Below are 12939 nucleotides of genomic sequence, written 5' to 3' on the forward strand. Positions count from 1 at the left end.
TGATAAAATATTCTTAGAGAATGAGGTATGGCTGAAGAGCAGATTTCCAAGGGAGGCAAAAAAAAATCAGGAATCACACCACTGGTAGAACAGTGCTGCCAATTCTTGTGAGATCAAGTTAAATTTTTCATCATACTGCAAATGACATGTGCAGAGAAGATTCTGGGAAGTTCACCGGAGACTTCATTAATGCTAGCTTGTTTTTACCAAGGGGCTCATGTGTGCCCCAGGAGTGCTAGAAGCACATCATCTTCTTGTTCCTAACTCTAGTTTTAGTAAACTCTGTTTTTCTCTTTGCATAGTCATATTTGGGTTTCTTAGGTTAGTAATTTAGACTTTTTTTGGGTTAGAATGTGTTGCCTTGTTGTCGACCTCTGTATTTCCATAAACAAAATAATGAGGTCAAAGTAAAGATTAATTTATTAGAAAAATTATTTATTCAAGAAGTTGGTGACTTTCTAACACACAGAGACAAATTATAGTTCCTGTTCTTGTCTTCCTACATTCCACCCAGCTGAAACATGTTATGGTTTATAATATTTGTTTTCATCTTTATTTTCATGATTATATGATTTTATGATTATCAGAACAGTTCTCACAGTTGCTAAGTATGGGATCCAAATGTCATTGCAATCTCCATCCTTAATCCTTATATTCCCTAATACAGAAAGACAACTACAGTTTAAAAAAAAAAATCTTTATAGAAATTGAAAAAAAATGTTTTATTTTAATTCATACTGTCCATTCTGTCTGCAATTTGTTTGGTTTATTTCATGCTCTTGGAGTAGAACTCTTCTAGTTTTTCAAAATTACTTCCTGTGTTACACTTGACATTTAAGGCTCCATTCTGATCTGACTGAAACAAGGATAACATACAGTGAATCTGGATTGGTAGGTAGATCAAGCTTTTCTTCAGTGTATTTTCTATTTATTAACATGTGAAATATCAGCTGTATCTTCAATCTAAGTACATTGTTAGGCACTGAGTTTGGGGTTTGTTCTGTGGATCGGAACAGCATCTTTTAACTCTGTCTGATTTATATAGAAAATTTGATTACTTGACCCTTCAATGAGACTGTGCTCCTATTTATCCTGACAGATAAAGAGCTTTGTTTCCTTTCTCTCATTCTACATAGCAGGAGTCCTGGGCATATACTTGAAAACCCTACCAATAAAAATCACTGTCAGACTTGAAATCAGTCAGTTTTTTATTGATTATCCTCCAGCTACCCATGGAACTGGTTGAAGATAATGTGGATTACTGGTTAGATATCAAAGATACTAGTTTTTAAATTTAGTGTGTTTATTGAATTAAAGAAGTCAAATATCAAGTACCATCTGTATACAGTCATTGGCCTATCATCAACTTACAAATAACATAAAAGGAAAAAAAAAAAAACATATTACCAAAAAGAAAACCTTCCTTCTTGTTGCAATGGAATTTGCATAACATTTCAAAGAAAATCTGAGTGATTAATATAGGGGTACAAAATAACCTCTGACTGTACATTTAAGATCTAGTATGACATTTCATTCTTAGATCAGCTCTCAGAAATGAGAAGTGCATCAAGTGTTCTGACTATATGAACATTCCTCTGTTATTGTAACATCAACCTGAATGAATTCTTCTTTCCATTTCCTTTTTTAGAATGCCTTTGGTAGAACCTTACTCAGCTTATTCAAAAAGAGACATAATATATCCTGACACTGGAAAAAGAATATGTTTTTAATATTATAGGTGTTTTATTGTATTCATTATATATTTTTTAATTTGTTTATTTATTATAAAAGAAATTGTATTAATTTAAATTCTAGATTTTCTATTTTTTCTTGAAAGTTTGAACTAAAATCAGGAGCTGTATCTAGAATTTGGCTGTTCTTTTTTTAGTACATCAGAATGAAGTCCTGGAAACAATTTTTCTTGAACACTGGAAAATTCAGATTTAATCCATATCTAACCTTTCCAGTATAATCCCTCCCTCTGTGATCTTTAAATAAAAAAAATAAAATGGTAATGTACAGATTCTTTACATCAGAAATTACAGGATAATGGAGTATACCTGCCTTTGACTTGTGTTTGTAAGCATAAATATGAGCATTTTTTGGACTGTGCAAACTAAATTTTATGTGCATTTTGAAAATGTACATAGCTTCTTGTCAACAAGAAGATCAATGAAGTGCTGTCCAAATTGTTCATCCATTACTTAGCCTTCCTAGTGTCAGCATTACTGTCAGATTTAGTAAGAGAAGTTCATTTATTTAAAATTTCATTCACTGTGGGAAGGATGAGGAAGTGAATCATGTCTCAATAATGGGAATCTGGAAGGGGAAGGCATTTTCTTGTGTATTGAGTTAAAACCACAAGGTACTAGATCATTTTGAGGTTTGCATTTAAGGAAGAATCTTTGCCCCTAATTATTCTGATCAAAATAATCTTAAATGTCCAGGTCTCACCAAAATTAATGGACATTAGACCGTATACCTGTTAGTTCAAAAACAATGTGGGTAAGGCTTATCTAGTAGCTTTTCTTCTTTTTTATGGGAAGCATATGGTTGAAAAGACCCACTCTTCTATTCCCTGTGGAATGGGAATTGTTTCCCGAAATTATCTCTTAGCATAACTACCTATTAGAGCATAGCATGACTGAAATGCTTTGACACCCAGTCAGTCCCACAGACTTATTATGAAATGTGCTGTACTGGTGCATAAACTCCTGCCTCTTCCAGTTCCTTACATGACTAGAAACAGCAAAGGGAATGGCAGCAAGACAGGCAAACAATGACATTTACACGGGAAAATTATAGTCTTCATCCATTGATAGATACAGAAAAATTCAGAATCCTAAGCTGATTAACACCCAGTGTACATCACTCTCTTGGATAACAGAGAGAATCTTGATTTATGTAGTTAGGTTAGGACCAGCTGCCACTTCCAGCCACTCCATCCCACAACTCCCTCCTGCTCCTGCCAGTAAACCCAAGGACATGGAGTCTCCACTGAGGCTGAGGGACCCAGCTGCCACTTCTCTGTGTGCAGGTTCAACCAGTAGCAAGCTGCAGAATGTGTCAGAGAGCAGTAATAGCTGTGCACTAATACAGTGCACACTTCAGGTGCAGTGAAGCTGAGAATCTCGTATTGAAATACCTCTGTGGTTAGTTCTGAAATGGTCTCAAATTGTCGAATATATTAATACATTTTTAACTTAGGTATTTGGTTCATAGTCTTTTTGATGTGAACAGTGAATTGTGGCTCTCAGTTTTGATCTTATTTTTCGGTTAATGTTTGTAGGATGGTGGATAACCTTTCATTATATTCAGATGTATCTATATAATTTCCTTGGCTTTGCAGGGTTTACACAAATATTACTGTTTACCCCAGTGCTGATAACCTTGAATTTAATATTTAAACCAAAGGAAAGGTGGAGGTGCTCTGAAGACAAAGGTGATTTGCAGGTTTCCTGCCCTGCTCTGGTACTGCACTAAAGATCTAAATGAAAATATGCTTTGTGTTATTTTGGGAATTCTTGCCTGGGAGGAGTTCTAGGGTTCAGTGGCAGTTCAAAAACATACAATTATACAGAAAGAGTAAGCTGTTTAAAAATTACTGGGGAAAAGAGCCTGGTAGGAACATGCAAATATTGTGTTTGCATCCACCAAACAACACAGAACCAGCTTGCACTTTTGTCTCTCTCTTCTGCTGTCTGTAAAGCCTCACATAAATCCGTTTAATCAGTCCCTAGAAGGAACAACTTAAAGAAAGTAGGAGGCAGGTTTCTGAAAGCCCTGTCCTCTTTTCATCAGAGAAGTCACTAGCTAATGCCCAGTGGGAAAGACAACATAGGTCATGTCCCTACAGCTTGATTTTTCTGCCTGTCCAAAATAACAATTCCTACAGTCCATGATTAGCAATTCTTTTTGTTTGGTTGGTTGGGATTTTTTTGGGGGTGTGGCATTTGATCTGATGAGTGTATAATGCACTAGCTAGGCATTTGGGGGATTCCCAAGGAGTTTTTCCTTCTCCATGGAATGTGTGTTAGTGTGACATTGTTATACATGAGTCTCTTAGCAGTTTGTGGCTTCCTGTAATAGTGTCATAATCTAGTCCAGAGATGATGCAACCTCAAGGCAAGCACAGCTTCTTAAAATGTCTCTCAGAACTAACCTCTAGCATTGTTCCAGCTTAATTACTATAGTATTCCTGATTAATTCTGCGCCACCACCAGTGAACTCTGAAGTGAATGCTTACTAAAGTGAGTCAGGGAAATTTAGAAGCTACCAAAAGCAAATTTAGCTGATAGATGGAATCACTTTAGATAATTTTAAAAAGTATTTACCATGGTATGAAATCTCTGGCAAAGACTTTTAGTTAAAATGTATCTTAATTAGATTTTGGCAAAGATTTATGTGTAACTAGTTGTGGGGTTTTTTATTGTAGGTGCTGTATTAGGCATCATCTGACCTCAAGCACCTGTTGCTTGTTTTTCTACTTGTTGCCCTCTTTTTTAGCCAATTCACCTATTTGCATGGCATGTGAAAAACTGTATCCAGGAACAAAATTTAAAACGAGGTTCATCACTTTTTTCTGTCATTGTTCGAATAATGTCAGTTTGATAATCCTCTATACCCCTGTCTCCACAAATGCTTTTGAAGAGGCCATAAGGCATTGGAGATTGGCAAGGTGGATAGAAAAGTGGGAGAAGGAATGGGTGCTGTAAAATCTGCCTTAGCCATCACAGCAAATGTGTATGATATTTTACCATTATTAGAAAAGTACTGCACGGCTGGCCATCTACCGAGCTGAAATCTGCGACACCTTTATGAACTTTTCAGGACTTTTACCTTCTTTGCCTTCTTTTCTTTTTTCTTTTCAATAAACTCTCCTCCCTCTTCCTTCCTGCTCCCATCTTAAATGAATTGTCTTTTTCTTATGAACATTTCATTGTTGAAGGTTTATAAGTAGTGAATGAGTGTCTCCACTGTCTTATCAAGGACATTTTTCTCAAGTAAATTGACATGTTCACTTTTGAAGGGCATTCAGTGAAACAATTGCATGCAAACATGTTCTGTCTGCCTGCCTTTTAGCCTGAGCAAGACACTAAGTCATTATTCTCATCTTTTGTAAACCACCTTCAAACACAAGAAAATTAATGTATTCAGAGCAACAATGAAAATACTAAACAATATCCTCAGATTCCTCAGAAGTGATCAAGGATGTCAGATTTTAGTACTATTTTCAAGTTTGCATAGAGATTCCAGCACAAGTGTGAAGTATTCTTTGTCCATGAACAAAAAGACAAAGTGACAAAGACTGGAAACCTAGTTCTAGAGAAGGCTGAACTGGAAATTCACTTCATGGCTTCATTTGTACTCAGAAAAATCAGAGAAATTAGAATGTGAGTTCTAAAATATAGCAAGGAAAAAAATCCTTTTCCTACTCAAGAATATTTGTATGAGAAAGAAGGAATGAGAAGCAGAGAATACTGGAGGAAAATGTAGCAGAAAACTTCCATCTTTTAGACTAAAATTATCAGGTGTACTATATAAATTCTTTCAGTTAGTTGACAATTACTTAAATCAATACCATTGCAATGTAAATTTATAACTTTATAATATTTTCTAACCACACTGCCTTTGTTCTACCCTCATCTAGGAAATCTGTGTTTCTTTTCCTTTGAAAATATCCTGGCTTAAGTCATAGTAATGAGGATAATAATGCTCTTTATTTTGCTTCTCTGCAGGGCTTCCTGTACAGATGAATGACTCGGATCACTCTCTGTTTGAGCATTCTTTCCAAGGATGCATGCAGAGTATTCATGTGGATGATCAGCTGGTGGATTTGCATGCAGTGGAGCAAGGAGAGCTGGGAAGCTTTGCCAATGTCACCATTGACATGTGTGCCATTATTGACAGGTAAGTTGTGGAGAGATCACCCTTACTCTGATACACTGGCACATCCTTCATATTCTGAAAATATGCAGTGATCCAGAAAAGGTGGTCCTGACACTGCCAGTGATCATGTCAAGGCTGCCTTTTTAGCAGTGGCAACCAATGCTTAGGTGATTGAGACGATGCCTTTAAATTTTAGAGTGTGTAGGATGCAGTGGAAAGCAACTCTCAAAGCTCTCCACTCACCAGCAGAAGAGGAGGTGAAAAGTTCTTGTAAGTCAGGCTCAGCCTATATGTCAATAATGTGGCTGCCTGGAATAGAGAAAACTCCTCACACATTTCATCTATTTCTTAGCTGACTGTTTGGAGACCTTTTTTGCAACTGGAAGTTGTGGCTCCTGGCTTCAGCCCCTTCTGGCTTCTCTGTGTTCCTCAGAGAAGTAAAGCAGGTCTGCATGCTTGCACATCAGTGAATGTAATAAATGCTCAAACTTAATTAAAATAATGCTTATTTGGGTTTGGGGTTTTTTTCCAGTCTGAGAAGAGTAATTGAGAATCAGGGCAGCCTTTTGCTTTGGCACTAACTTCTCAACCACTTACTTGTATTCATTTTTGTTGCTTCTATTTAATGGTTTCTTTGTTGGTGAAAAAAAGAAAATACCAGGAAAGACAGAACCAGTAGCCCAACTCCTGAATGCAGGCAGCTTGACTTTTCATGAAAATTACCTTATATTAAAGCCAATGCAAGCCTCCTGGAAAGCTGAAAATGGCTTTTTCTAATAGTGTTCTGAAAGAAGCAAGGAGTACTAGATCAGAGAATCCTGGAATAATTCAGGTAATAACCAACTACTGGAGCTCATGACACCCTTTAAAAGCAAGGCCAACTTCAAAGCTACATCAGGTTACTCAGGACCAGTTGAGCTTTGTATATCTCCAAGGATAGATATTCTACTGACTTTGGATATCATCAACAAATATCTGCATAGCTGTGGTAAAGAAATGCATTCTTTTAATTTCCTACTTTATTTTAAGAGCCTCTCAGACATAGGTGCTACTGTGAAAAAACAAAAATATAACATGCTGCTTTGGTCTTGCAAAATGCCTTCTCTTCCTGAAATATAGACATCCATTTGCACTAAATGAGTTGTAGTAGGCTGACCATGGCCAGCAGCCAAACTCTGCCCCTAGCTTTAGATCTCTTTCCTGTCATGAGAGATGGGGAGAAAAACAGAAGAAAGGCAAAAATACTGGTGGATTAAGAGGACAATTTAATAAGAAAAGAAAAAGCTGTGCTTGAAAACAAAGCAAAAAGATAAATTTTTCACTGCTTTTAATTAACAAGCAAATGTCCAGCTGCTCCCTGGAAAGCAGAGCCTCACCTCAGCACATGTAGTTGTTGGTCTGGAAGAGAAAGTCTGTAACACTAAACATACTCCTTCTCTCTTCCCTCCCCTGAGGTTTTATTGCTGGGCATGCTGTTGTACAATATTGAATTTCCCATGGGAAGCTGCTTCCAAAGGCTCAGTTTGGCTCAGCTACCTCAACCTTTAAGGGTAAGGGTGTGCAGAGAAGCCTTGGTGCTTCTGTGCAGGCGCTGTCTAACAGCAGCCAGAGCAGTGATCTGGTACCAGCGTGGTTTTAGCTGTTGTGGGGAACACAACACCCATGGACTGCTGGGAAAAAGGTTAATTTAGTGACTCCATCCCAGCCAGACCCAGTGTACCACTGCAGGAATCTCAGGGTTGCTCTGGCATGTCAGGCCACTTCATATTGCTTCTCCTCATGGACCTGTTGAAGGTTGAAGTCATAATGAAAATAGCATATTACAAGCTGGTGTTGTAGGGGTGAAGTTTTTTCTGTCTCCTCACGCATATCTGAAATGGAAAATAATTTCTGTGGTCAGTATTTGTCAATTTAACTTGGTTTCATTTTTAATATTTGGTATTGGAAATGCAGACTGGCTTGAAAGAAAAGACATGAAGACACAGCTAATTAAATCTCTGCTTTTCCTCCAGTGGATGCATTTAAGCTCATGCAACAATTTGTATTGATCTCAAGGTTTGAACCCATTTATGCCAGTTTCCATTAGAAAAAAAATCCATTATTAGAGCGAAGTTAATCAGAATTAAGGTTTTGAAATATATTATAATGTAATTACAAGTAACTTACAGTGTAAGTTACTTAGTATCAAAGCTTTATGATACACTTATGAAATACAAGACTTAGGACTTCCTATATGTTGAGCAGCTTATTTTGGAAGTTGAGTTCTTATAGAAATTACTATTTCAAAGCTATTTTTTCATATTACACATAATAAATATCCAAATATTTCATATAATGCCATGTGCCACATAAAAGTTCTATATAGTGGCATTTTATGATATGAAAATATTATTATGGCTTCTATATTTTTATGTATTATATATAAAGTTTATTATATATATATAAAAAATCTGTATTCATAATGGAATTTGGTATAAATAACAGTGTTTTATCTATCCTTATGTATGTATGTATTTATATTTTCTTTATATAAGAGAATATATTCTCAGTCTGTTTCTTCTACCACCTTAGGCACTGATATCATGCTCATAAAAGCTAAAACTGTGTGACATACATTAATGCTTTTTAAGAACAGGAAGATTGTGTTGCAAGCAGAGTAGCAGTTGTATGGTCCCAGGAAATTAGAATAGTATCCAAAGAAGTTTCTTAGGGTTGGCTTTGATTTTTTCAATGATTGAGCTGTAATCAAGTTTGCTGTTTTCCCCTTAAATTTTATTTCTCACTCCTTTGCACTTTAGAACAAACCCTTTGGCTGGGAAGTAACAATGCCAAGCTTTAGATCTGACTGGTTTTTAGGGCTGTCTTATTAACATTTGCAGAAAAGAGTTTACAAGCGCTTCTACATTATGACATTAAGTATAACATTTTTATGCGGCTTTCTTTTAAGGAATGCAAGTACCCATGTGTGCTATATATCAACTCAATTTCTCCTCCTTTGGAAGGGGAAGATACTCCTGGCTTATCATAGTGGGATCCTACTGCATTTTTAAACCAGCTTGGATCTGAATCATAAAGGCTTCAGTAGTCATCATCATCAACATGGAAATTGCTTTCATAGCCACACTTCAGTAAAGACCCCCACTGGGCAAAAAGATAAGCTGTCACATTGAATTATTCTTGCTGCAGGCTTCAGCCATTTGATTCAGGGGACAAAAGGTGAAGTTGTAAATGGTGGCATTTTTCCTCATTAGCCAGAGTGGTTAGTAAGGAGGGGAGAGTTTTCTCAGTAAAAACATAACAAAAGCTAGGGAGGGTTTGTTGAGTTTTTAGGCTGCACCTGCTTGAGGTAACTGCTTCCAAAGTCCCAGCTTCTGCTGAGCTAAACTCTGGCCTGGTATGGAAAAGGTTTCTGCATTTTATTTCCAGCAGTTTTGAAAAATGTGAGAAGAATAGTGATGTTAGGGTATTCCACTTGTACTTGGGAGACACAAGTGTTGAACCAGTGTCTTTTTATTTTGTCTTCTTCTCCTCACGTGAGCATTTTTTTATTGCACTGGTTGCAAGCTGAGATCTAATTACAGGGGAACACCAAAGCTAAGGAACATTCTGTGTTTGCCAGTAGTTAAATAGTATAAATGCGTATAATTTCATGCAGATATGTATAATTTTAGGCAGGTAAAATGCTACTGAAAAAAAAAATACTTATTTCTGTCTTAATTACCTATAATTACATTAGCAAAGGAACTTGCATTGTTGTCACAGTGATCCGCATGTTCCATCGCTTGTGACAGCACAGGCCCCTTTTCCCCTCCTTTACTTAACATTAACAACCCCACCTTGTGTTACAGTCCAGCTGGTACTGTTGTGCTTTCAGATTTAGGCACAGGACACAGAACAGGAATTATTACTCACAACTGATTTATCCCAGCAGTCTTGGAGAATTCCAAAGCTTTCCTGACTCTATTATAGCCAGAATTATGGATTTTAATCACAAAATCACAATGAGGGAATACTAAAATGATTTCAAAATATAGGGTCAAATCTGCCATTGGAAATTATGCAGCATGTAAGCCAATGTTGATGAAAATTTCTGCGTTTCATATGAAAGAATGGAGAGGAAAATGAAAATTTTTCATGTGGCTGTTTCTGGTGTTTTATGAATGTGTAAACAGTGTGTTTCTCTCTGTAACACAATGAGATGAATTAGATGCCAGTTTTTGAGAATAATTTCACATTAAAGATTAATTTAAGTAATCAGATACGTGCAGCAGAACCTTTCTGGGTGATTATTACTTACCTGCTGTGGGGATACACTTTGCATGACAGAGTACCAGTATCCAGCTTTAATCCCATACAGACACATTCTGTCAACTGGTTTTTTGATTGCTAATCAAAGTTTGAAATAATTCATCCAAATAACAGAACACAGCAAGCATATTGATACATAAATAAGTACCAATATGCTTGCTGTAAATATGGCCACAGTGTAACTGGCAGCAAGACAAAGTTTCTTTGGAGTTAAAAATCATCATGCCAAATAGTATTAAAGTTCTTCATTTCTGGATCTATACACAGGCTTAGGATTCTGCCCTTCCTTGCTGCTCTTTCCCTCTCTGCCAGTTCAGTGGTTAGACAGACAGATAGCGCTCATCATGAGGAACAAATGGTGTAACAATGTCCTGACTGGAAGAAAAAACTGCTTTGCAGTTGAGATTTTCCAACTCAAATTTACAAAAAGGAAGCTATGTAGGACTGGGGAAGGGCTGAAACTATCCCATGGCTTCAACCTGCAGATATTCCTGACCATATGGCTGGAAGGCTCTTCCCACATGTGCCTTCTCCCTCTCCTCTTCTTCTGCCCTCCTCTTTGTAACCCTACGAACTTTTTGTGTGGAAATGGAGGTGAAAGCTGCCTTTCAATGAGAGAGATCCATGTGCATTTACATAATAATATATCTCAGTCCAGAAAGGTGATTTTGTAGGCAGAGACTATGCCTCAGATGACAATGCTCTTAATACTGTGTATTATGTCCATTGTGTTCATTAAGTACCAGGGTACACAGTGACAATTGCCATGTTATTAACACAGATCAGTAGATAGCTAGGAGGGTACAAATTCTACAGAGCTAACCACAAAAGAGGAATAGTTGAATTAGCTTTCTATTTGAAGTATATCAGTTTTTTGAGATGAAAACATCTCCAGTCAATCTCCAATCAATGTACATCATCTTGTAGCTGGATGCCTGAGCATTTTGAAATCTCAGAAAATCTTCAGTTGCTCTTTGTTAGGTATTTAGTCCTATATAAGCTCAGCACAGAGAGAAAAATAAAATCTTTCATTTTAACTCTAAGGAATACTAATATCTTTGTTTATTATTATTATTTAAAAATGTAGGCTACTGAAATAATTTTCTTGAGAAAGTGGATTATTTGTTCATGAAAAGCACTTGTTCATGCTACAACAAGAGCTAAGTCAATAAACATTTGGGTATGCTTCAGAGCAGGAGGAGCATGTAACACAGAGCTCTGCATCACTTGACAGATAGTAGAGGTAGCCTCTGAGCTGCAGGATTTTTTTTCTCCACAGCCTGAAGGATAGGAACAGCATGGGGTTTGTTCTTGGGAGCCAAGTGGCAGAGAACGTGTCCTTGTCACCCAGCGGCTGTGCCGAGTTCATTGTCACCAGGGGCAGGGACGCCCTTGGTCCCCTGGCACAGGGACTGCCTTGGGGCCAGCATCCCAAAGGTCTTCCTTTGAAGATGCTGGGTGGAGGATAAGGCTGTTGCAAGTGGAATTGGGAACAGAGCACACCATCACCCTTGTGGCACAGTGTCACAGTGGCACCATCCTGCAGTACTGCAGCCACAGTGCCCTGGAACAGGATAAAAGGGAGCACCCTCCCATCTCCCACTGCTGTAGTCGGCCTGAAATCAGCTGGAATACATCAGAGAGAAGTCCTTGAGGAGCTGGTAGAATCACTTGGAGGTGAGGGAGGGGAACTGGAGGCAGGACAGCTCTTGTGGAGGTGCTCCACCGCAAAACCAGTTCCCTGCAGGGTCCCTTCAAAGCTCATCTGAGGGATTGATCTTTTTTTTCAGCTGGATAGCCATGGCAACACAAAGGGAATGTACTTAAGGAGAACTCCAGAACTACCTGTCCTCATACTCCATGTGGAGCCAGGGGTAGCAGTCCTGAGAAAAGAGGTACAGAGGTGTTGCAAGGGATCCCAGTGCTTGGAGCACACATTGGCGCCCTGCCAGGTGCAGAAAGGATTCTTGCTCCCAAGGTGGATCAGGCCAAAGGCATTTGCTCATTCTTGGAAGACCCCAACAGGCACCCAGGTGGAGCAGAATAGAAGTCAGGCTTCTCTTGGGAGGTATGCCCACTGTGTGGGATGAGAAAGCAGGTCTTGTATAGTTCAAGGAATACCTGATTACCACCTTTGGGGTCAGGAAGGAATTTTCTGCAGGTGAAGACTGGCCCTTGGCAGGTTTTTGCCGTCCTCTGCAGCATCAAGCATGTGATGTTAACTAAGGTTTTCTTTTCTCTGGGCACTCTTGGCCAGGATGCTGCCTGGTTGTTCATGCCCTGTGAAGGTGGGCAGCCCCTTGTTCCCTGCAGCACCTTTTGCCTTCCTCTGCAGCACTGAGCAGAGCCCTTGAGCTCCTTTGGGCCATTTTGACCAGCTGCCTGCTGTCCTCATCCTTCCCATCTAGTGGGAGAAAGCTTCCTAGACTTCCAGGGTGGGCCCAGGGATGGCTCCCATAGGTTGCTTCTTGTCCTTGGTGACACTGAGCACAGCCCTTGTCAGGGCTCCTCGGGGTGCCTGGGGCTCTCTGTTCCTGCCGTGCTGCATTGCACCTCCAAGGCACCACTCATACCCTGGATCTTTCTGGATGTCTTCCAGTCCCTTCACCATCTTTGATGCCCTTCTTGGGATGCTTTCAAGTACTTTTGCATAGTTTTTTTAAAAGGTGAGGCCACAGTTTCAGGGGTTCCTGCCATCGAGGCATACACCTGCTAACATTTACTAATCTGGTAAGATTAGCA

The 12939-nt window shown here is 38.7% G+C and overlaps 1 protein-coding gene across 1 annotated transcript in view; it reads left to right on the top strand.

Annotated features, from left to right (window-relative positions):
• Positions 1-12939, top strand: part of CNTNAP2 (contactin associated protein 2) — a 1093089-nt gene that overhangs the window by 613516 nt on the left and 466634 nt on the right. The window contains exon 10 of the mRNA XM_009093851.4: positions 5739-5910. Within this exon, the coding sequence (XP_009092099.2) occupies positions 5739-5910 (172 nt within the window). The remainder of the gene's footprint in view (positions 1-5738; positions 5911-12939) is intronic.

The sequence above is a fragment of the Serinus canaria genome, chromosome 2 (assembly GCF_022539315.1).
Source record: "Serinus canaria isolate serCan28SL12 chromosome 2, serCan2020, whole genome shotgun sequence".
In the NCBI taxonomy this organism is placed as follows: domain Eukaryota; kingdom Metazoa; phylum Chordata; class Aves; order Passeriformes; family Fringillidae; genus Serinus; species Serinus canaria.